The following is a 24,491-nucleotide window of genomic DNA, read 5'->3' as shown; positions in this document are numbered from 1 at the left end:
TTCCGTTTATAACTGCACTTGAGTAAGTAATCACAAAGAACATAAAACATGGCTACCGTTGCATGTAAGAAAATCGGAATGGCTACTGAGCAACATTAACACTTGTATAGTTTACCAACTTAACCATATTTGCTTGCAATGCACTTGCCACAAATTCTTTGATCTAAATGCATTTACATTACACCCACGGTGACCGCGCGGCTTAATCGTTGGACTATCACGCCGTAGGTCCCAGGTTCGAATCCTGGGTCTGGCAAGTACACACATTGTTTTACAATTTGTGTGTGAGTCAGGGTATGGACCTAATAGGTTGAGCAAGTGGCTGACATCCATTTCTCGTAAAAACAAAATCTGTTAATACAAACCTCTACTCTGTGGAGGCCCATATTATGATCCTATTAGGATCGGACATGGTCGGAAAATACATTTCCAACTATATAATAAATTATATTTTAGTATTGTTTTATTATTGGTATGGACGAAGTGCTTAATAAATAAACACTATTGGTTCATAATCTTATATTCAGTATTTTTTTGTATCATAAACTTAAATAAAATTATAGATCTTTTTCTTTCTTGAATCCATTTCGGACACTTCAGCTTTGAAGGTATTAAGTACTTATAATAAATAAATAATGCTTACAAACTCTCCTTTAAAAGCAAAAAAGTACGGATAATTTCCATTAAAGTGTATTTTTTATGTAAAAAACGGTTTTAATGATTCGTTTAGGTTTTTTCGTTCGATTTGCGCTGTCGAACTGTCTTGAAATATTCAAATACCAACAATCGATACGAAACTGGTTTTTATGATACGCGATGAACCGGGTCTAAAAAATGTAAAGTTGAATAAAAATACATGTTTAATGTTTAAAAGAATTCATATTTTTTATCCGTCAACTCACGTGGCGAGTCTTTAAATAGTTTTATACCCGATACAGGGGCGAATTTGAGATTTTAGGAACTTAATAAAAACAGTTTGTATAGTTACTATTTTTGGTTTACCGTTGTCATTCATTTTATATTACAACATACTCGTAGTTAATAACTAGTATATTATAATATAACAATCATTATGTTTTAGCCAATTTACCAATAATTGGTAATATATGTAGGATGTAAAAAAACATGTATATACATGTATATAACCTAACCTAACAAATTGTTGACTTCTAAAAAATAATTTAGTACTTACATTTAATGTTATAATTTGACTACCAGATTGATTTATTACGCGCTCCTCAAATTAAATTTACATGTTAAATGAATACCCATACTTACATTAATAACTTATTATTATTATGTATCTATGAATACCATAGATACGATATTATATTGAAGTATGCTAATGGTATATATTGACTAAGTTTAAAAAAAAACATGCAAGAAAAATGTTTTTTGGAAAAACAACCGTTTGAGGTGAATTATGAATGATTATTATGACACGAGTATATAATACATCAGGCGAAACAAGGTAAAGGCGAAAGGTATGAGTTCAAAACCCCGTCGGTCCAAGCTTTTTTCTTGGATTTTACATTCTTATGTTTCCAGAGGTTTTTAAATTTTTTTTTTTTTAAAGTATTATATGTGCTATTGCGCTGCGGAATACATTTGTTTGTTCACGCTATGTACGTACTTACTTAATCTGTAACATATAAGATCCCGAGGCACAAGTAATGATTATCGTAAATCATGTCCTTACTATGTTTGTGGTTACGTCACTTGGTCATGTTTTCTATACGCGCACGATACTTCATACAAAAGCAAAATGTTATATATTTTATTGGCTACTTTTTACCCCAATCCGCGTCTTTCGTGATCTATAAAAAATATAATAAAATCTCTATTAAAACTCTTACATTATTTCAAAACATAATGACTTCACTTTTCAATGCAGTATAAATCTAACATAATAATATTATTCATTCATGTCTGATTTCATTCAAAATCCTAGACAAAGCAGTCTAGTTTCTGTACCCTTTTGAATGTAAAGGTCTGGGTCTAGTTAGTATAAGTGATTTGGTTTTTATTCTTGTTCGCAGTTTGTAAATGGTAAATGTGAAACCGTCGCTGGGTCTCACGCCATTGGATAAAAGACCCGAGTATAATAATAATTATGCTCTTACATACTTGCGAACATTTTTTTATTATAAAAGATGCAACGGGGCGTGTAAACATACAAATAGTTGAATCGAAAATAGTGCATTAAACTTACATAATAATGATATCAACTCGTTGATTGAACGACTGTTATAAGTAGTATGCAACAAATCGTCTTCTCGCCAGGTTAATTTTTCGAGATGAATTAATAGGCAATATATATTTAACATAAAATAGAATAATGTCAATTTATCTGTATTAGCGATATGTATGATATTAGTGGTGATGTCATATTATTATTTATGTCTTCTCAAATAATACTGTTGCAAAAAAAAATACAATAGACGATTAATTATAAATTGTAAGTAGTTATTAATATAGTTAGAACAAAGTGAATGGTAAAATTCCTTTTTTGTCCTTGGTTCTACAGTCCGACGTAAACCTTCATCGCCTGTGAAAGTTTCTTAATAAAATATGCTTATGTAAAGAAAGGTTGTTATTATTTTCTTCACCCCGTTCCGTAACAACAACATAATGAAGTTGATTCGCCGGCAGGATGCGAATTGGCGATCTCCGGGATCATCCACCGCGGAAGTTTTTTTTGTCATCTACCTACTCAAATTGCATATTATAAATTATATAATATGCGTCATCTTATTCAAAAAATTGCTTCATTGTACCATTCCATACGACTTTATAGTACCTAACAGTGTTTTCACTGCGTAACATTTTATCGTTAGTTCAAATAAGAATTGCTTATAATCAATCCAAGTCAACTTATATGGAGTTATTGGGAGGGGATTGTTGTAGGGAGGACATATGCATTAAAATACTATACATTTAATGAATTATCTATCGAGTTATGTTTCCTCAAATTTTAGTTGAAATGGTGGGTTATATCAATATAATGTAATTGTACGGATTACATTTCGCCGTTGCACACTTCACCGTGAATTATTGTCTTACCAGAAAGAGATAGCCGTATAGCATTGCGATAAAAAATAACGCTTTGTTCGTGATGCATTGCAGACAGTAATGTTCCAATCTTATTAAATTAAATTAGAATATTAATTTGATATTGATAGATACGATTTTATACTATTACAAACATCTAACAGAGTTTATGCCGTAAAAACGTATCAGAATACAATAATATGGTTTTATTTCTAAATTACTTACGTAACTATTTTCTTTTGTCTTTCCCTTGTATTCTGGTGGTTTTTTCACGTATTTTTAAGTGATTTATTTAAGTAGAGTTAGATTTCAATACTAAGCGGCCATCTATTTCCGATAAACACCGCATGAAGAACTATGATACTTAACTGCATACATACAAGTTTCCGGACACGGGGATGATGACCTATTTTCGATCTTAAATCTAGTTAATAAATAATTATTCTAGTCGAGTGTAACCTTGCCATAGTGTGTAAGTAAGCACTCATCTACTTTCAAAGGGCATTAATTATATTTAATATGCATAGTGATTATTGCGAATGCTTTGGTTTGTGGTAAATATTGTAATTTGATACTAAGTAAAGAGGTTAACTCTAAATATGTCCATTACCTATAATATCGGTTTGTAGCGTTAGTATTTTTATTATTCACCTCAATTTCAATTTTATTGTCCAATATTATCAGTTAATAGGTATAAGATAAACCTCATTTTATTTATTGGTGTCTTTACAACAATTGAATAGTGATGTTTTACCAAATGCTCCAATCAAAACAACCATAAAAGTTAAATGCATAATATTCAGATACCTGCTTTAAATTGGAAATAATAACATTAATAACCTTTTATAAAACCTATTGCAAGAAGTGTCAATAAAAAAATTAAGAATGTACGTACCAAATCTACGCGTAAAATTATTAACAAGGCCTTCGATCCTATAGTTGTATAATGCACGAAAGAATGTAACACTCTACTTTAAATTCAAATAAATTATTTTTATTGGTATTAAAAAACCATTTGTAAAAAAAAATATCTTTGATTCGCAATGATACGGTTACTTAATTGGGTTTCACTTTATTGCCAACATATTGTGCCCTTGTATTTTATATCTTTGTTTTGAACTTGCCTCTTACCAACACTAACTGAATGCGGTTTTACAAGTAAACTTTATCTAATTAGGCATCGTCACCTGTGCCTATGTAATTCGTAAAGTAGAATATATACAAGTCAACTATCTATTGTTACTATTGAAATGATCAATTCTATTGGCATATAACCTTGAGAAAACAATGGTCGAACACTTGACTGAAATGTGTCTAATTATAATGTTTATTATGAAATAATTTTGTATCCTAAGCTTCGCCGTAAACCTTTATAGGACATGCGTAATATTTAATTATATTAAAAAAAAAATCTTTGTATAATTTGATTATTCTATACTTATAGATATATCATATAGTATGGTATTATCAGGCAATAGTTAAAAGAAAACGTCATTTTATATTCAATAAAATACCTACCAATTCCTTCTTCTTTTTTATCAAATACTGTTATGACTTATCATCGCTATTGTATGAGAAAAAAAATTAAATAACATAACCAGTAAATGGGTACTACTTTTTAGTTACAGACAGTGTTTCCAATCGTATCATAATTTAAATTCTCTGAGAAATGTAAAATTCTATAACTTTACTCAAAATTACAAAAAATCCAATAATTTTGAAGGATTCAGGACACATTTTTTTCTGAAGTAGGTACCTACTATATTTTTCACACCTTTGCACTATAATAAAAAAGAAAGATAGCACAACTGGTTAAAGGTCTCTTTTAAATATACTTTGGCATGTAATATTGTTATATCAATACCAATTTTATTCAAACCATGGAATAATAATGCATATGGATCTTTGTCGATCGCGGTTTAGTCAAGACTCAAGAGTAATAATTGTCTAGATGTAAAAAACTATAAGTTGTAAGGTGTCGTCCATATATGACGTGACGTGCTGCGTTGAAGGGGTTAGGAAGGGGGGTGTAGAAATTGTGACGTCATAAAATCAACAAAATATCAACAATTTTTTCTGAGAATCAAATATTCTATTATAATAATATAATACTGGAATCGATCATTTTTAACAAATTCGTTTTCAACGAATAGGAAATGTAAAAGAGGTAAGGAGGTAATCTGTGTCAATCAGGAGGGTGGGGGAGGGGCTCAAAAACCCTAAAAACCTTCTACGTCGTTTATGGTAGTTCCGAGTATGACGTAGGTTAGATAATATGTGTATTATGATTTTTGTGTAGTTTATCGAGTTCGCTTTGATATTGATTTCCATCTCATTAAACACGACAATGTTGTGAACTTTATTTCCTTTATACAATTTAATTGACTATAAATATCTTCTTATTAATTATTATATTATCAAAGTGTTCAGTGGCCCTGAAATGTTAACGCTGTGTTAACAAAGTCGGCTATAATAGTTAACAAGTGGAGCGACAACAAAATGGCTAAGCTTATAGGTACATCGTTCACTTAGTGATAAAACTTATCGCTAAGAGAATTATTATTTTTAATACTAGTCTAATAATAGCTACCGTGCCTATTTTATTTATCTATACTAAGTTAATTATTATATATTTAAAAAAATTTCCTTGTGTTAATTCTAATATGGTATAATTACCCTCATGGTGGTGTTGTTAATCCAAGAATGCCTCGCCCCTTAGGTGCGAGTTCGAATCCTGCGTCTGCAAAAGTGATATATGCGTTTGTTGCGGACAAAGTACCTACTCAATGAGTTTAGTGAATGACAAACATTACTTGTAATAAAACTTCCACTCCATTTCCATGTGCTCCGCTTAGGAACGAAAATGGCAAATTCCCTTTTTATAATAAAGATGGAGAGTCGCCAAAAATTTTAACAATACTTATAAGTACCTATATATCTGGTGGCTTGGTCTATTTACACGTAAGTAGGGAATCCAATCCCGAGCCAAAATTCTGATCCCGGGATTTCGGGATTACAATTTGACAATCCCGGGATCCCGGGACTGGTCCCGGGATTGGGATTTTTTTCCATTGTTAATATAAAATTTTTATATTTACAAATAACATTGATAAAATCGGTCAAAAATAAATCTAGTATAATTTATACTATTTAAGACATTTATTGTTAATATTGTATACGTTAAATCTTGGAAATACACAAGTTTAATGGAGTAAATAATATTGTAATATAAATAATAATGTGAATTTAATATGAGATTGCTATTTCTGATAGTAAAGACATAATGAATAGATCAGCGAGATTTAAAATAGTAAAGCAAATAATCATGGCGTACTTATGGCCTTTCCGCTTCATAAATCTAATTAGTCAGCCAAATATGAAACTGCCGTAAAACGTATGATATCATGGTGGAATTACTTTGTTAAAAGTGCGAAGCATTGTTTTTTTACCAATCTTTCTCATTTTTAATAATCTATGTGAAAAAATAAAATGAATCGGCAACCTACACATCAAACTTCATTCAAACTCAGTTTATTTCTAATGTAGTTATTTTGTATTAAAAGTATTTTTTCTGTTATATTTTCCATAAAAATTGATAAAAAAATCAATCCCGAAATCCCGGGATTATGTTTATCAATCCCGGGATTCATAGGTATCGAAAATAGCTCGGGATCCCGGGATCCCGGGATTCGGGATCCCGGGATTGGATTCCCTACACGTAAGCGTTTGTTAAAAGCACCACAAACGCAAGCATACGCGTGAGCCCTCGTGGCGCCACTTTTTCGTCAAGTATGTATATAAATGTTTATAAATAAGAATCCCAGTGTTTGTAAAGGTTCTTAATAACCCGAGATGTAAGGAAACTTAATAAGTGCTTAATTTTATGAGGCAAGATTGTTGACCATTCCATGTGGTGCAGAGAGATGTGGGGCTTGACTTTTATATTATATTTTTATTATACAGAATAGCAGCCCATGTTACACAATATTCACCTAATGTAGGTAGGTACCTACCTATCATAATATTATCATATAATTTAATATATCTAAGTGATGTTTCCTTCTTCGGTAGACAGCTTCATTTCGATTCGATCGAAGTCACGATTTCGCCGATTGGATTTTTGATGCCTCGACTAATAATTATATACCAGCATGCTTAATTTATGTATTTACATTTTTTACATTATCATTATATCGGCCCATCTCTGATGTTAGTGCTGTTACCCGTGCAGTAATTTATATTTTGATATGTTTATAAACGTTGTTTCCATTATGGCAACACTAAAAAAATAGACTAAACCGTATTTTTATATCAGTATTAAGTATACAATATCGATACATGTTACGTTATTCCATTAAAATAATGTTACATCAAAAATCTTATCGCTTACTGGATTACATACTTGTAATTATATAAAAATTCCGGGGGTCTGCGATAGGAAATTAGTACATGTTTTTATCTCGCAAAGTTTATATTATATTATGAGATTCGCCTTTTAATTTATAAAATAAAATTAAAGGAAAGTTATCTGAAGAGGGTTTGTATCTAGAAACAACTTTACTGTCAGCGCTAATACGAGTATCATACAATTAACAAAAACAATATTTAATTGCAATCTTTATACTGGAGGTCTACCATAAACGCCAGTTTGATGAATAAGTTAATAAACTTTTTTTCACAAATCCAGTGGTCTTAAACTTTTTTGTCTTGCGGCGCCCTAACAAAATAAATATTATACTAATTGGTTGGGTGAATGAGATCGTTATTCTCCACGCAGTTTCTTAAATCTTGAAATCAAACCAGTCACACTTCGGCCGCTAGTCTCGCCTTTCCAGATTATTTAGTCTCAAATCGTGTGTTCTACTCTACCTACATGTTATACATTTTTCGGCTACTTATTTTTAGCGGATACACGTAGAGAATTATTTAAATTCCGATGTAACTAAATATAGATTGTTAGCGCCGCAGTCAAAAATTTTGTTGATTCCATCTGTAGTCCGACTAGGCAGCTGCATGGTCAAACTCGCGACCCACAGTTTCAGAGACGGTCATTTTACTAACTGGGTAACCGTGGGTTATGATCCTATAATAATTACGCTTCGCAGAGGTTCCGCATGATAGCGGTCATAGATGTCATTAATACTTACAATATTATTTTCTTTAATTTAAAATTTTATAGCACTTTGGTTATGATGGTTTTTGGTTTATGGTTTATGGCACTGTAAAACAGTATAATTGTTATTCTATAAAATAAACAAAGGCAAGCAAGACCTGCTGTTAAAACTCTGCTTCGCTGTAAGAAGATATCAGGTACCTAGTATAAAAATATTGAAACGAGATAAGCAATATCCACCAAATTATACCTCGCTGTCATCTTATTCTTTCTGTATCTTCAATTAGCCGATTGAGCCGTCAGAGTCAAGATTCTGGAAAAAACCTCAAAGAAACTAATACCAGTTTAGTGTTATGTTGGCCTATAGTTGGTTATTTGGTCACCAGTCAGTCTTCCCCACGGCTCGACTCCACCGCTCTCAGCTTTCATCGCCAATCAGGGCATATTATATCAATAGAAAACTCGTAGCACTATTGCTTTACTTGATTTTTCGTCTTGTTATTTTCCATGCGGGTTATGTACCTACCATCTCCACCCATAAGAACGTCTAGCCACTCTAACCGTCGCTTTTGACCAGACATCTCCGCACACATTTCCCCTGTAGGACGTGTGGGAGCCCGACGGCGGGGGCATAGCGGGTAATGCAACTTCGTGTAGTTAGTTATGTCTTTGCGTAGTGTAAATTTCTTGTCGAATCCTTATTATTAGTATCGTTTATTTATTGTATGGTTAATATACCTACCAGTTTATCACTTTATATGAAACGTACTTATTTGACTATTAATGTGATACTAGGCCTGCATTTATTATCGACGTTTAACATGATTGATAAAACAACATCAGGTTTATTAATCCAACTCTCTCCAGTGCACAAAGTATTGAAATATTTCCCAAGGCGATTTAAAAACATTAAGTTAAAGTCATGAAATTTTATTCACCATTGTCTTATCTACACACATAATAACAATAGCCTGACACTCATCCTCAATGTATTGTGACCGATATGATATGCTTTCTCTATTTGTCAATAATAGTAATTATATTTCACGGTGAGTACGTACTACTTTTTAGCCATAAATGTGACTTTATCCAACCTCAGAGCCAGTGTGCTATATGTACGATTTTGCATAAAATGCGTTGAGTATTTGCGGTATCACAACAGAAAGTATCATAACAAAAACCTGATATTCGTCAAACAAAAAGACGAATGCTCTTCCGAGATCAAACTGTTGAAAATTTTTAAATTATTGCGTTGTCTCCAAAGTGTTCTTTTTTGAACCTCCAGGTTTTTGGTATTTGGTATTTTGGAAATATATTTTTATTATATAAATCTAATGACGATTATCATTCGATAGATAAATAGCTACTTTCCCTTATATTTATTATTTGGACAGGCGGTTACGTGGTAGAACTCCATTATATTTTCTGCTACATATTTGGAAAGATTCGTACATTGTCAAAATCGTACAAAATTTCCTTTTTAATTAAAAAAATTTATAACTTAAGCCTGTTACACACTGGTATTATTCACTGCCTGTCAGATTTTATCGGGATTGTAATATATTTTGAAGTTTTTAGCAATCTATTTCCCCACAGCTATATATAAGGAAAATATATTTCCGTTATTATGACGGTGCATTTGTAGCTGTTAACTATTTTAATACAATACAACGAGCTACATTATTTATATTGACAATAAATAATATCCAAAACTAAATTATGCTTCTCTTAAATTTCAGGTGTCCTCAACTATTACTGCGAGAGCGTCGGAGTGTGGACGCCGCGTTCGGTGGCTGTCCGCGACGGATCTCTGCTCGTCTACGGACCGGACTGCGCCCTCTACGATCACACCCCGTCAAGAAACTACGCCAGTCTCGGACGCTCAACTACCCCGCGTCGACTACCCTTGCACCCTTCATACTCCGACCCGCCTGCAAGCCTCACCTGCGACGTATCAGAAGAACACAGAAATGTCTACGGATACTTCAGCAGCAAAAACCTGATGCACGACTCGTTTGGGTATTTCCCCAACACGAATGTCATGTCTGGAAGCAATTCACTTGGTAGAATAAGTGGAGCCGTGTGTAATACTAAGAATGCTGAGTTTAGACTTCCTCTGAGGCATCTGAATTTGATGCCCAGCTCGCTAGCTCCAAGAGCCTTTTCACTAAGCTGCAGGCAGACGAGTGATGGAACCTCTCCAGTTGCCGTCTTTCAGGTAACAAAATACTCACCTTCTACCCACGCAAAATAAATTCCTCTTTCAGATACTTCAGATCAACCATTTCTGAATAAACTCATTCGTGTAATAAAATATATCTAATAAATATTAATGAAGGGATTATAGGAATTAGGATCCAGCAAAAGAGCTTTTCTTATGAGATTAGATTTTTGCGGAGGAGGGTTAGATAGATGCTTAGCTGGAATAACGTTATTGTTTTGTTGCCAAGAATGATTTATGTATTTTCGTACACACCCATCTGAATAAACTGTCGATTTTAATCAACAGGATAAAATATGATATTCACCTCAATTTTGAGAGGATTCTTTTTCTTTTAAGAACAGTAATAGGTAGCTAGTACCTATATATTATATTGAAATTCTATATATCACAACATTTTACACTCTCATAAAAGACTTGTTCAAGAAAAATAATATTCTTTTTATGGGTAATACATTCGTACATAATTTAGTTTTATATATATTATATATAATAATTATTGTATCTAACATGAGCATTACCTAACTTATATTATATTATGTATTTTCAATTAGGTACTTAGTTTTACCGGAACACCACAGAAATAAACAAATCTTATTGCTAAAGTATTTCCGTAAAATCACAGCGATGTCACGTCAAATATCCCACGTCTTCTGGATTTGGTGTTAGTTTTACTAACATTTTATGGATTTTTTTCAATAGTAACGAACACTTCTTATCTTTTGATTGGTCAATTAACGATTCTCTTCTCTGAACCAGATTTGAGAGCTTTTTTAGCTTTTCCAGTGCCCAATCGAATATTTTACGTCACATTCGACAGCTTTTTTCGAATTTCAGAATTATAATATTTTTAGCATACTATGTAATATATTATATATTTTGTCGTAAATAATACGAATACCATTATAATTATAATATAAATACCTACCTCTTATAATTATATAACATTTGGCAAATTGTCACCCGTAATCTTTTCTATCGCGTGAATACACCAAACAAAACCAAAAAAAAAACACTATAATGAGAACCAACAGATAATTTTGAAAAAATGCCATTCAGATTTGACAAGAAAAAACGCTTACGGAATTTTATTTCGCCAACAATTGGTGCAGACTAATTTGAAATAACATGATAATAAATTACCGCACAATCGTCCCATACAATTATTATTTTACCTATTCTGTCTCCTAACCAGTTCTTTCGCCTCTTGTAAATAACCATCTTTATTTTTTTCTGAATAATGATTTTGAATTATGTCATGACGTCAGATTAATCTATCAAGAGAAGTTTCCTGCGATAAAAAAATCACACGACATTTCTTGGCGGTGATACGAAACTATTCGCTCGCGCACATTCTTGGAAATCTGCTAGCATTTTCAGTTCTGAGCTTGATTACGATAACAGTTATAAAAAATATATTATTATTTATTTTAGATCTGTCAGACCCACTTACAATGCTCCTTTAAAGTAGTCGTAAGTAAACGAATCAAGTTCTAAGCATTATTAAATTATATTGATGAAATAGATTTGATTTATTTGAATTAATATTGTCAGAAATGCTTTAAAATGTACCTAGCAACCGCCATCTTTAGATCAATAAAGTCTGAGCATAACTTTTTGCACAAGCAACGAGTGGTCCATTTTTCAGCTGTCAAAGTCAGATCCCAGATTGCTTGATATTATATAGATTCGCGTTTCAAATTGAATTACTTATAAAAAAATCTCAAATCAAATATATTAACTATCAGTATTATTTATAAATAATATACATTCTTGTTATTCATCAGAAATCAAAGTCAGACTAGTCCTTCATACAAAAACCGGTGGTAATATCGATTTCCAAAAAATATGTAGCATTGATGTATGCATTACATTAATTTGTAGAAGGTGTGTTAATGCTAGTGTATTATTTATCATGTAACTCATCTATCCAAATCAAACCATTCCCTGTATGAACGCGACAGTATGAGCACTCTGTAGAACATACATTGTAGGTCATACATAGACAACAATGGGAGGGGCGGAAAAAGTAGGACCAGTCGTTGTGAATGTATCTGTTTTCTATTTGAGTCAAGGCAATGACCTAGCCTATCTTTCACATTATAGTTTCCTTTGTATTTATTTGTGACAGAATTGACATATCATAGTTTTTTTTACCTACCTTCTCTATGCGTACAATTTGTTCATATTTTGACAATTCCATGAAATTTTAATTTTAAAATACGCTTGTTGCAAACACAGAACAAATTAACAAGAAGAAGAGAAATGCAAAGCCGACCAATAGACCAATATTTTAAAGCCAGATCCCGTTTATGACTTAATGGCATTCGTTACATAAAACGTATAAAATTGGTAAAAAGTCTCCAGTATGTCCTCAAATATTACCACCATTGAATGCGCGTTTTGTTTACATGACAAACTTTAATGCATAGTATGTGATACAAACGTATTGAAAGTAACATAATATTCTTTAGCATGTCTTTCCATATTTCTCCACACTCGAGGATTGTACCATCTTACTACCAATACTACCACACCCAAAAGGTAACACAGTTCCCATTATTGTTGTGTTTCCTGGATGAAAATATCACACAGTACTGGAATATTGGTTAAATAATTCACAAGTTGCACGCAAAGGCAGGAAATCAAAAATATTTAATTCTGAGTGAATAAGTTTTATAATTCTTGAAATTGGTAAAAATACTACTTTTCCATATAATATAGTAAATGTATTACATGGAGAGTTGTTAATCGTATTCTGTTAAAACAGCAAATTTGGAGTTCGTTGTCTTTGCTTTAATTTCATTTTAGTTATAAAATTATAATGACGTTTGAAAAAAGGTTCAGGTTCGCTGCTCTATTGTAGCCTCATTGTAGTTCGTCACATAATTTCAACATTATAATTCTCTCAGTTTTCAATCATTATGACAATTTGACTCCCTTCAGCCATCACCATTGTTACACCAAGTTGCAAAATCAGAAGAATTATATAACCGGGACAATAAAAAAATATAACGTGTGCTACAATTTCTTAGGCGCTAATAACGTATTTTGTTAGTGCCCGCAGAAGGTATTTGAACATAATGTTTTTATTCACTTAGTTGTGGTCAGCGGACAATAATTATTTGGTCGTTCAATTTTTAAACAATGTCCAGAATTCACAAAATAATTCACACCGCGATAGCAACCCTTGATAATCAAGGGATGCATTCTCCAAGGTCGGCAACCTTTTATGGGGCACCAGCAACCAGATAGGGTACAATAAAACCTCTGGAAAACGTAAATGAAGCATAAGACAATAGAATACCGTAAATTGGCGGTATTTAAAAATATTTCAATTAATTTATTGACATTATTCATACTTTATTAGTATTTTTATATCGTATTTCCTTTACATAAGGTCCTTCAGACACTTCGATTTGGTTGACCTGAAATTTAGTTTTCTTATTATATGGTCAGGCCCAGTGGCGAAGGGTGGGGTAGGCTGTAGAGATGCGACATAAATAGTGCACACTAAACTTTGTCAGTCATACGTGTGTGTTTTCATTGAACTAAGAATACAAATTGCAGATTAGATTAGATAACTGCAGGTAGGCTGTGGAGATCCGAACAAAATAAAGCACACTTTGTCAGTAATACTTATTTGTTTTCATTGAACTAAGAATACCTCCAAATTGCAGATGGTTTCTAAAATTTGATTAAGCCCTGACTAATCCAAACCATAATAGATAAAAAATATTAATCTTTTTATGCCATAATTTTAAATATTTTATAGAGAAGAATATATTTTATATAATATCTATTATGTGTTGCTTTAGGCAGGGTTTGACTATTTTTTTTTTTTTTGAAAAAAACTAACAATACCATCTGCAATTTTTATTCGTAGTTTAATGAAAATAAATATGTATGATTGACAAAATGTTGGTGTGTAACTACTATTTATATCTGACTTCCACAGCCTACCTCCACTCTTCGCCAGCGTGGTCATCCCACAGCAAAGCAAGCAAATTATACCACAAAATCAGCAAGAAACTCGAATAATTTTTCACTATTTTCTATATTATATAAAGTAAAGTAAATTTTGTTTTTGATTGCAGGTAATAAATTCCTTTATTTGCGGTAAAATATTAATGAATTGCTCAAATCTTGCTAATCTATTTTAGTTCGGTGTGCAACAAAATATCATTAAATTTGACATCTTCACCTTTAAAAGTAATTGAAATTATCTGTGTTGCATTGGTCTCGGTCTTATGGTATTTATTATTTTTGTAGCCCACAGGCTACGAATGTCGATTTCACACAACTCATTTTTTAGCGAAACATCTCATCAGCAAAAACGTTGTTTTCTAGCATTCACAAAATTTGGCGCATTGGGTTTGCTAGCGCTGCGTTGTCGACCACTGGGCTATAATTTTAACGTCTAAAACACTGTAGTCGATTATTATGTAAATTTGTGACACCATCTTGGTCTCGTACAGACGCGATCAGTGGCGGATTTAGAAACTTTAAGGCCCGAGGCACTGACTGATTTTGAGGCCCCCTGCGATAAACAATAAAATAAATACTTATCATAAATTTCAGCTACAAACGTACCTAGTTAAAATAACAATGTATTGACTATTCAATTATCATTGAATATGTCACATTATACCTAATATTCGTGTTTTTTTTGTACAAGTAATTATCTGTTTGAGTGGTTATGTTAGTTAAGTCTTTTTTTATGTTAGTTGGAGGGATTGTGTTATGCTTATTTATACTCAGTTTGTGAGAAATACGATATTTTTAAATTGTATAAGATCGTATAATTTATTGCCTGTATGACTAATTTGAACCGTTTCGAGGCCCCTTTTTAAACCATATGACGAATCGATTGCGTCATATACATAAAACAAATGTCACTGGACACCATATCAGGAGCCAAAAGTGTATCTTCTTTACCTGCCCGGCGTATCTACCCAACAATAATTATTATAAATTCTTGCATGGGGTCACGGATCGCGAATGATTATTGAATTTAAATGACGGAAAGAACGATTGTATTTTACTAATCAGTCATCATACAACATTATCGGTTTTAGATCCGGCTTCATATCGAGAAACAGGATTTTTAGCGTACTGTTTTCACATACAATCTATTTTTATTATCCGTTATTGTAATATTTTGTTTTCAATATTGTTATAAAACATTTGTAGCACAAAACGATTCATGTAAATTGTAGAATGTCGATGTAGAACTTTGTATACCCAATATTTGGCGGCTCGACGACTTAATAGATGGTGGGGTTTCATTTAACTATACATACCGACCTACTTTCTCACATTATACATTAACATCTAAAAAGCGTAAAAATATTAACTTAATTAATAATATTTATTATTATAGACTTACCATTATCAGTTTTGAACAATGACATACAGCGAGCGTTTTTACTCACCTATGGGTTATTTGATTCGCTCCCCAGTATGTGTATACTAACGCTAATGCATTCACATCCTTTGTAGAACGAGATTTGTACTGCGGCGACGGGATGGGACTGGAGTGACCCCGGTCAGTGAAAAATAGACGCCATAGCTTTCTTAGCTTAGGTGTCACCGTGAAATAGGGCGTATTTAATTTAATTCATTATTTTAATACCACGTAAACATCATAATGTTATTACATAATTTACAATCATTGGTTTATTTATTTGTGTAAAAATAATAAATATCTCTATAAATTGCGACGGGTGTAGATCAATGACATTAATATGGACGAATCATCTGGAAAAGAAAATGACACTCACTTTATTGTCGGGTCTGCCGAATGGCATAATCTGTTCTAACGCCATTACAATAAAGGTGATAATGCTATAAATTCCTGATACTTTTTGTTGGGTCTGCCGAATGGCTCGGTTCGAACGGGTTCGCTCAAATGAACATTGACATTAGAAACATTGCTCTAACGCCATTACAATAAAGGTCATATTGCTATAAATTCCCGATGCGTGATATCGCATAATGGAAATTGCGTGACGTCTACCTATACATGCGAATGCGCGAATTTACTTGCTAGCTACTGTATTGAGTGCGTCGTCCATTAATAATGTCATTGGTGTAGATGGATACAATAAATTAAATAGTTCATTATCATGTAATCAAGTAGGTATATTATGACAATGATAAAATGGTCAGACGTGTATTTTTGACATGATATCGATGTGGGGATGGTCCCTACGAACATTTAAGGTAGAGCCGCTCCTGCCCAATAAATAGATAATTAAAATCTAGAGATGATATTATAGAAATAAAAGAATTTGTTTCTTTCTTGACGTCAAAATAACATATTATGTGGTAAAAGACGTCATGTTTTGAAACTGGGTAGTGTATTTACTTACATACTCGTATTTACAATTAGCCCGGTAATTAGATACCGTTTTGCAACTGTGAACAAATTGGGATATTATTTTCTTGACCAAGTAGTGTATTATTTTTTCTCACGCGTACCATTCGTAGTGTTGAAATATCTTAATTACTTATTTTCGCCACAATTTAGATTTACAAAAAATATTTTTTTTCTTTTGCGAAATTGAAATAAATATTTTTTTATTACCACAGATAGATATATACACGCATAGTTTGCACGGTGATGGGTTTAGGTTTCTTTATAGTAAAGTTTATAGAATATTATAATCGAAAAAATAATGCGTTCAAACGTTCCATAGTGGTGGGACATTATAAAAGGGCTCACATTAAATAATACAAATATTACGACCTTTGAGAGCACTCGCGGTTTTCCATGGAGCAGGCGATGCTGTCGTTTCATTAGAAAGTATCAACATCTTAGATTAATGATATGGCCGAGCGGCTAACGCGTCGGCTTATAATGTCGTGAATCCTAGGTTCGAATCCTGAGTCCGCATATTGTTATTCCACGTGTGTTTGGAGACAGACTAGAGTACGAACCTAACATCCACATCTCACAAAACTCCGTGGAGACCCATACTATGATCTTTTTAGGATCGGACATGGTTAAACAAAAATATTTTTACAACTGTGCCTCCCAATCTATCAGCGCGACAGACCTCCAGGTACTAAAACCACCGCTGTTAGAAATTAGGTTTCGTGGAATTACTCAATTTCTCGGTGTGCATGTTAATTTAAAGATGTTTGGTATATTTGTCTATTTAAGAAAATAAATTATAAATAGGTAAGAATGTAGCCTATGCCTAGGGACATCACTGAATGAATGTTAGTAATGATTTTAGTGCTACCTAAATTTACATTACAAAGATGGTAGCCATTGCTTAATGGAGCACCTCAGGTTGTGTAGGTAGTTACCGGTACTACTTGATACAGTGGCTCAAATAGTTAAAGCATTTGCCCGGCAAACGAAACAGCGTGTTCGAATCCTGATTTTTTTTTTTCGACCATGTCCGATCCTAATAGGATCATATGGGCCTCCACAGGGTAGAGGTTTGTATTAACAGATTTTGTTTTTACGAGAAATGGTTGTCAGGCACTTGCTCAACCTATTAGGTCCATACCCTGGACTCACTCACAAATTGAAAAACAATATGTGTACTTGCCAGACCCAGGATTCGAACCTGAGACCCACGGCGTGATAGTCCAACGCTTAAGCCGCGCGGCCACCGTGGGTGTCAAATCCTAATTAGTCAAAGAATTTTTTTTTGGATATTTCTAATTTCCAAGTTATGTTATATTTTCAATGAAAAATTCTTCATTCTAATTTTGTAGAGGTTTATATTTTTACCACTCTATATACTATAACTACCTAAATAAATAAATTTCTTAGTACATAATTTCACCCAAAATTTACCCCCTACCTAACTAAACATACAACTTATTGGTATGGTGTATTCAGTTTTGCTTCGTCCTTGTGAGAAAAGTGAATCATTTCTAGAGATATGAAGCACCAATATTTAAAATTTACTTACATGATGTTTTTTTTTCTTTTTCCAGGCCCTCAGTCAACTGGAATATGAGCGCTGGGTTAAGACTTTGGCAGTGGAAATTATCCGACAGACTCCGTTAGACGCTATTCGATTCTTGGATGTACTAGGAATAGCTTCAATCACTATTCCTAAACCAACTCCCGCTGTATCTCCCAAGGCTAGCGGGAATGGAAAAGCCAAGCTCACTAGAAGTTCCAAGATTCTCGATAGTTCAATGAGATATTCCGTGAACAAAAGTAAATCTCTCAAGGAGAGAGCATCTAGACGAGATCGAAGCCCGTCTTCTGAAGGAAGTACGACAAGCGCCGATTTCATATCCGGAGGTATAATAAAAGCAAAATCTGAAACTATCGTGAGATCCAAAAGAGCCGCTTTGATAAAACAGTCTTTGCCAAGAAGAAAGCTTCGAATGAGTGATGTTGAAAGTCAAAGCGATAGAGATGAAGTCGACGATTCACCAACGAAAATAACACCCATTACTGATGTAAAATATGGCTCAGGTGGAAGAAGATCTCGTGATAAATTGAGAAGAGGGAGAGACGGATTTGATAATGGATCATCTTCAGAAGAAACACGCGCCCTCGATGAAGGTATCGTGATCGAAGAAAGATGCTCATCATCGGATCGCTCGTGCCGCCGTAGCCTTTGGCCTTCCGACAGAAGCGATTGCTTGGACAGTCCTAGAAGCGTATCCAGCTATTCTAGCTATGAATTCTACGGCAGTCCGGATACTACCGATTCACCGAGAATTTCTCCCCCGATTGCCAACACCGTATCAGTCGATTCAGTCGATGAACCTGACTGTACTGTTAAAGAAATTGCCCCCATCTCAGAACGCGTCTACTGTAAGAATACAGCTGTGGTAACAAATCATGCTAATTTGATTAAAAAGAAATGTGATAAAAGAGCTTTGATTGAAAAAATTGTCCCGACCATTCATAAAACCCAAACTGCTGCTGTGTGCCATTCGAATATTGCGCCACTAAAAAATCATTTAAAATTTAATACTGTTTCTAAAAGTTTACCGATTCAATTGTACAGAGCGCAGCCATTCAACAATGATGTACCGATTCTTCTTGAAAAAATACCTAAAAGAGTTGAATTTGATGCAATCAATGATTCCAATCAAAATAATGTAACAAAAGCGAGCAACGGTTCAGATGACAATCTGACGCCTGCTATTGTTGTCGAGAGGGTTCCGGTTTGGGAACCGATAGTCGATTTAAAGTCTAAATTATGGAGCAGGGCACGCTCTTGTTCTCCAAATACCAAAAGTGGAAGATCACTACCGCGTTTCCCTTCCAGTGGGCGGGGTACGAGAGCCTATTCTGCCGGCCAAGAATTACTAGCCCCGATAGAAGTGCAAGCCACCGTCGAAGATTTAAAACAGCGATGCCAAAATACGGAGAATTATGTTCCCGTTAAAGAAAAGCTCGCCCTGTTTGAGTCTCTGTGCCGGGCGGGACGACTTGCTCGAAGTAGCGAAGAACTCGCAGCTGCCGAACAGTCAGTGGGCACACCGCGAGCGCGTTCTCTACATGACCTCACTCGCTCGCGAAGTCCTCAAGTGGCCGTCAGAGAGAGATGTAAATTCTTTGAGAAGTTTGGAGACAAAATCACCGAAAGAAAACTGTCAAAATCTCCATTAAGAGTTTCCGGCAGAAGATTCAGCGAAAGTGTTCCTGCTTTTGAAAAATCAGCAAATCTCAGTAAACACCAGAAAACTATGGATTTCAAAAAGTCTACAATCTCTACAGATATCGATAAAAGTTCTAATGATATGTTCACAAGCAAACGTGATACGATAAATTTGAAAGAGAAGCAAAACCACAATGCAGTTTTTGGTGTTCACAATAATGTTAAGTCTTCTGTGCCAATTCATAAAAAGGGTAATAGTTCTTCGCATTACAACGTATCGGACGCGGGCGTCTGTGAAGCGTTGAATTATGGCAGTTTTAAGCAAATTAGGGAAGGAAACAAAATAATAACATATGTTTGAGGAATCTTGAGTGACTTGTGTTAATAATGTGTAGCTTTTGGCACTTTTAGTGACTTTTAATATAATTTTAATACACCTATGTGAATATTATATTGATTAATTTGTCAAGATTAATAAATTAATATCATATCACTATCCGAAGACAAAATCTAGGCAATCACAGAAAATTCCAAAAATATGTAGGAATAGTTTTAATATTGTGAGTAAATTCATGTTTGTCTTGATATTTAAAAAGTCATCTATTTTTTACTTAATATTTATTTTTGAGAAAAATGTGTTTATAAATTGTAAATATATAGTGTGACTTTTATATTATGGCTGACACGTCATTACAGCCATAGAGATGCCCCACCTCCCTCGCCTCCTTTCACACTCCACACTCTGAAATGTCAGCCATAATAATTATAAAGTCATACTGTAGGTAGGTATCATCATTTCTATCATCTTGAAAAATAGACTCAGGGATCTTTTTATTAATTGACATAGTATTTAATCATCATTATGTTTTTGAATGTTTATCTTTTTATTTTATTCATAGAATGTAATAAATGTAATAATTATTACTTACATATTAGTATTATTTTGTATGATAATACTGTATTGCATCGAATATAAGACTCCTGAATTTCCTACTTTGATGTTTAATTTGGGGTGCGTGTCTTACAATCGCAGGCAAAAGTCATATTTTATGAGGAAACGCAGTCAAAATGTATTTCAGAAAAATCGGAAACTGATATTTTTATAGCTAAAATATATTACTTACATGCTGTCCACTTTGACATTTGAGTACCTTGGTATCAAAGTGGGACAAACGCCACCTCCCACTAAATTCATGTTTTAATTGATTATGGTACTGCAAGTGATGCTCTTTTCAAAAAATCCACCAAAAGTATCAAAAACAGTAGTTTTGATAGAGATTTTTGAGTTTAAAATTGGTATGTTATATGAAAAACGGACACTTTTCACACATGTTTGTGAGTCTCCTGTAAAATTTTGTAAATGGCTTATGTCCCACTTTGATACCAAGGTACTCATTTCACTCATGCAGTACCATGTGGTATCTAATATCAATATTTTTTGTTTATACCTACAATGTAACATTTTGCAAGCATCGAGGCATTTTTATTTTAACTGTTTATAATTTTGATTTGTAGTATTCTTCAGCTGAGTTCTGACAATAATTACATCAATAATTAATAAAAAAACAGGTTAGTGTCGTGAATTTGTGGATATTTACTAATATGTCAAAAGACAGGGACAGCATGTCCTATTTAACTATCTAACTTCTTACTGCAAATAGTCTATAAATAATATTAAACTTTTTATTGCCATTGTATGACATTCACCTTCCTTATAAATATTTTTTTATGATTTATTTATTATTTATTTTGATTTTATTATTGTATTTAAAAATAAGGGTACTCATGTCTTCTAATCGTGGGGGCATCTTATAATCGATGTAATACGGTAACATTACGGTAGGAACCTGTATATCCAAGTTATTGATAATGTCAGAACTGCAGATTTCAACTTTTGTTTTTATACTTGACAAGAACACATTTACCCGATTCGTGGTTGAATATACCTACTGTATTATAAAATTGGTTCATTGATTAGCTCCTTACAATGATATTCAATTCAAAATTAAGAATAGGTATTTAATCTATAAAATTCTTCAATCTATTTACTTCAGTATTATCACTTATCCAGTGTAAGTAAAAATGGTTTATTTAATGTAATAATTACTGTAAACATTGCAATTGTGGATGTAGGCTTCATAAATATAAAACTTAAAAATGCAATTATTATGACTAACAATAATTGTTAAAAAAAAATGTCTGCATACTTTTCAATTGCACTAGTATTTTGCAATATTGGACTGACTGCAAAAGTTGAAAAATGAGTTACTGGTGGTGTTGTTGACCCAACAATACTTTTATAAAGATTTATTGGGTTAAGAATGTAATACTTTTGAATTATATTTTATTTTATGTTACATTTACATTTTAACAAGTAATATTTCTATTATAACTTATAATATAACTAAGCATAACTATTCATAATATTATTGTCAGTAAATAATATTATGTTGTGAACAAAACACTAATTATTATTTGTTGTTTTTTAAATCTGGTCATGAAATTAATAATAATTATTGTACTGTTACTTGAATATAAGTAGGTTAACCATTTAAAAGACTGTACAGGATTAATATATTGAAATAAAGTGATTTTTTATGAATTCATCTGTTTCTTTCATTAGCACCTCTTGTGTTTTAATGGTCCATGGTAATTTCATCCAAATCATCTTAGGGCATGTATATAATAGATTTTAAATTTATTCTACATTTTACTAAAGAAATTTTGAATAAAATTTACAAGTCAATAAAAGAAATTTGCAAAAACTTTCCAATAAATAGACAGAATCATAATTTTATTAAAAAACGATTTTTTAAAATGACTACTGCCATCTACCAAAACTACAACAAATGAATTTAATGTAATAGCAAGCTTCATTTTTTTTAAATCATATTCCTGCAAATTGTTTATATCTAAAACTACGAGATGTCGCTAAACAATATTTTTAAGTTAAATTATCAAAATAATAATATTATTCACTTATTATAGAAAACATTACATACATAAATATGCTTTTCTTCCACCACCCACCACTTTTTCATACCTTTTCGGACCTATAACAACATGATGAAATACATGAGGAGCACCCTTAAAATTGGAATGTCAGGAATCAGGAGTGATTGCGAATGTCATGCTGGATTCTTAATTTGTAATGAGTGTGCAGAATCCTAGTTTCACTACCTACTTCCATCGTAGGTACTTTGGTCAAACCTATGTGATACAAGAGAATTTGTATTTCTCCATAAGACACTCAAAATTACCAACTAATTATCCCACACAAAAACAAGGTCGCAAGAAAAAATCAGCCCAACTGAAAATTGGACGGACTTGTGTAGGTCTTTACTTTCAACCGACATAATATGGGGACACACCCAAAGGATGCGATTGACATCCTGTGATTCACCACATATGCATTTGTGGGACTATATTATGCTGTAACCAACACGTTGTGGGATGGATTTCATAGGGTCGCATTCAGTGGAAAAGACTGAAGCGGGGGTCAGAATCACAGACATAGAAATGAAAAAGTTACCTGATCACAGATACCTATATTATAATATAAATACCTGAAAGTCTGCAATTCCACAGATCGCCGCTAACACGTCTGATATAATAAGAAGAATATATTAGGACAAGCTAACAGAACTTGAGGGTCATCCATAAAATTTTGTCACACGATATTCAGTAATTTTGACCACATTGTCAAAATATTTTTCATTCTTCTGTTACCGCACCCCTAGAACAAAAACGCCACAAACCGACAAATGTCGGTTTGTAGCTATGAATACTAATTCAAGTGCCTGGTCAGTATTTATGAGTCTGTAATGCCATATCTGCCTATTTACAATTAATTATTGCTGAAAACTGTTGCAATCTTAAATATTTTCAAAATATCTGGAACAACACTTCTATAATTAAAATATTGCTATGTAGGTAGTAACTAGGAAATATTTTATATTTATGCCACAAAAATATGCCATATTTAACTATATGGCCGTGTTGCTTTAAAAAAATACATGGTTATCAAGGCCCCCACAAGGGGGAGGACTGACAGGGCTCTGAGGGGGCCCCGCGTGGAGCGACAACCTTATAAATAAGATAAACACACTTCACAAATTTGCTCTAATGGTAAAAAAGTCACCTGCAGTGCTATTTTACTTAAGAATATTAACATTTTAAAATATGTGATTATTTGATGGAAATTTGATTATTGTAGGTATGTCGATATTCGAAAACTTCCTCAAGTGGATTTATTGAAAAATATAATTTTACCTGGAACACCATTTGGAAAAAGATTACGTAGAGCATCACACTGCTTTTAACCCTAGCGATAGGTCGGGGGGCCCGACCCTGGCCTGGGGGCCCGCTTTAGGATGTGAGGGTCATGGTTATCATCATATTAAAATTAGAATTACAAAGCAACACAGCCACAGTTTGCTTTATGGCAGTGTACGTCTCATGCATAGATTAATATTGGTCTCATGTCGTTCAAACCACAGTGCATTGTCCGACATAT

At 33.1% G+C, this 24,491-nt stretch overlaps 1 protein-coding gene across 1 annotated transcript in view; it reads left to right on the top strand.

Annotated features, from left to right (window-relative positions):
- Positions 1 to 20,419, top strand: part of LOC147068062 (uncharacterized) — a 166,710-nt gene extending 146,291 nt beyond the window's left edge. The window contains exons 2-3 of the mRNA XM_085952488.1: positions 9,904 to 10,382; positions 18,345 to 20,419. Coding sequence (XP_085808614.1) covers positions 9,904 to 10,382; positions 18,345 to 20,336 — 2,471 coding nt within the window. The 3' untranslated portion in view covers positions 20,337 to 20,419. The remainder of the gene's footprint in view (positions 1 to 9,903; positions 10,383 to 18,344) is intronic.
- Positions 20,420 to 24,491: the final 4,072 nt, after the last annotated feature.

This window comes from Rhyacophila brunnea, unplaced genomic scaffold (assembly GCF_057557595.1).
Source record: "Rhyacophila brunnea isolate RB1 unplaced genomic scaffold, BYU_Rbru_1.0 scaffold_3, whole genome shotgun sequence".
Taxonomy (NCBI): Eukaryota; Metazoa; Arthropoda; class Insecta; order Trichoptera; family Rhyacophilidae; genus Rhyacophila; species Rhyacophila brunnea.
The sequence above is the reverse complement of the archived record's forward strand: the minus strand, read 5'-3'. Positions and strand labels throughout refer to the sequence as shown.